Below are 1,830 nucleotides of genomic sequence, written 5' to 3'. Positions count from 1 at the left end.
AGAAAAGGTTTAGAAAATCACTGCAGATATGTGCTAGAATTTTCAGGATTTCTAAACTGTAAAATGGATGGAGCAGAATCAAATTCTATAAATGTGCAGGTAATCCAGAGATACTCATTTTTATAGGAATCTCTGAGGTATGTGAAGACTGAGACCCAAAAGAAGTGATAACAAAACAGGATGAAAACACTTACTGAGATACAGATAGGGCAGTTTTGAGATGTCTGAGCACAGAGTCTAGGCAGAGTAGAGAGGAACGTATAAGAAGAGGAGTGAAACTCTGAAAAAGACAGGACATCTCATCTCTCTATTTTATTTCAAGGAAACAGCCTCCACAAATGGCCTTGAGGAACCACAGCACCATCACCGAGTTCATCCTCACTGGGCTGTCAGACGACCCCCACATCCAGGCTCTGCTCTTTGTGCTCTTCCTGGTGATTTACCTCCTGACCGTGATGGGGAACCTGACGATGCTGCTGATGATCAGGGCTGACTCCCACCTCCACACGCCCATGTACTTCTTCTTGAGTAATCTATCATTCCTAGACCTCTGCTTCTCCTCTGTCACTGTGCCCAAGCTCCTGAAGGACCTCCTGTCTGAGAAGAAAACAATCTCTGTCGAGGGCTGCCTGGCCCAGGTCTTCTTTGTGTTTATCACTGCAGGGACTGAAGCTTTTCTTCTCTCAATGATGGCCTATGACCGCTATGCTGCCATCTGCCACCCACTGCTCTATGGCCAGCTGATGAGCACCCAGCTCTGTGTAAAGCTTATACTGGCCTCATGGGGCCTGGCCTCCCTCAATTCAGTTGTCATTGTGCTTTTGGCTGTTAACCTGGACTTCTGTGAGGCACAAACCATCCACCACTATACCTGTGAGCTGCCCTCCCTCTTCCCTCTGTCTTGCTCTGATATCTCTATCAATATCGACATCCTGATCTGCTCCATCTTACTACATGGTCTTGGAACCTTCCTCCCAGTCTTCTTCTCTTATGCTCGCATTGTCTCCACCATCCTGAGCATCAGCTCCACCACAGGCAGAAGCAAGGCCTTCTCCACCTGCTCCTCCCACCTCATCGCAGTGATCCTGTTCTTTGGATCAGGTTTGATTCGCTATCTCATGCCCACTTCCGGTTCCTCCCTAGATTTGCTTTCATCCTTGCAGTACAGTGCAGTCACACCCATGCTGAACCCCCTCATCTACAGCCTAAAGAACATTGAGGTGAAGGCAGCTGTGAAAAGGACATTGGGGAAATACCTGCAATATTTTAAGTAGTGAACAAGAACATAGAATAAAAGGAAATGAGTTTGTGTTGCCAAGTGCTTGAACTTAAGGTAGAATTCTAGACCACTAACTGTAAGGGAGCCCTCTACCACCCTCTCCTCTCCCTGGCTATACTGAGAATGAAAAATAAAATACAAGAAATTTTATCTCGTTTTTATCTGTTTTTCTTTCTACCCTCTGGTCTGTTTTTCCTTCTACCCTCTCACACAACCACCATCACTTTCTTTCTAGAATTCAGTTAGATGTTGTATCTTCTGAATTAATCATTTATGTATTTTATCTTGACACTTCGTTTTTTGTCTTATTGATCAACTTTGTTAAGGATTTTATTCAATTTATTGTCCTCTATGGTATTTAACTATTTTTATTTTCTTTTTATAATTTTGGACATCTTGAATATATACTTATGAATTTAAACCATAAGAACAAAGCATGTTGACAGCTCCCATGAAAGATTACAGATTTATTTTACTTTAACAGTCTCCATCTTCTGTCTGCCATTTTAATTCACTCCCTTCCTGCCTTTTTTCCTACTTTCTGGGATTAT

At 43.0% G+C, this 1,830-nt stretch overlaps 1 protein-coding gene across 1 annotated transcript; it reads left to right on the top strand.

Annotated features, from left to right (window-relative positions):
• Positions 1-338: 338 nt before the first annotated feature.
• Positions 339-1,274, top strand: LOC138078850 (olfactory receptor 8S1-like). Its single transcript, XM_068971597.1, has one exon. It carries the CDS (start codon positions 339-341, stop codon positions 1,272-1,274), a length of 936 nt encoding a protein of 311 aa, XP_068827698.1.
• The last annotated feature ends 556 nt before the right edge of the window (positions 1,275-1,830 follow it).

Source organism: Capricornis sumatraensis, chromosome 4, assembly GCF_032405125.1.
Source record: "Capricornis sumatraensis isolate serow.1 chromosome 4, serow.2, whole genome shotgun sequence".
NCBI classification, from domain to species: Eukaryota; Metazoa; Chordata; class Mammalia; order Artiodactyla; family Bovidae; genus Capricornis; species Capricornis sumatraensis.
This window is presented reverse-complemented; position numbering and strand designations above follow the sequence as displayed.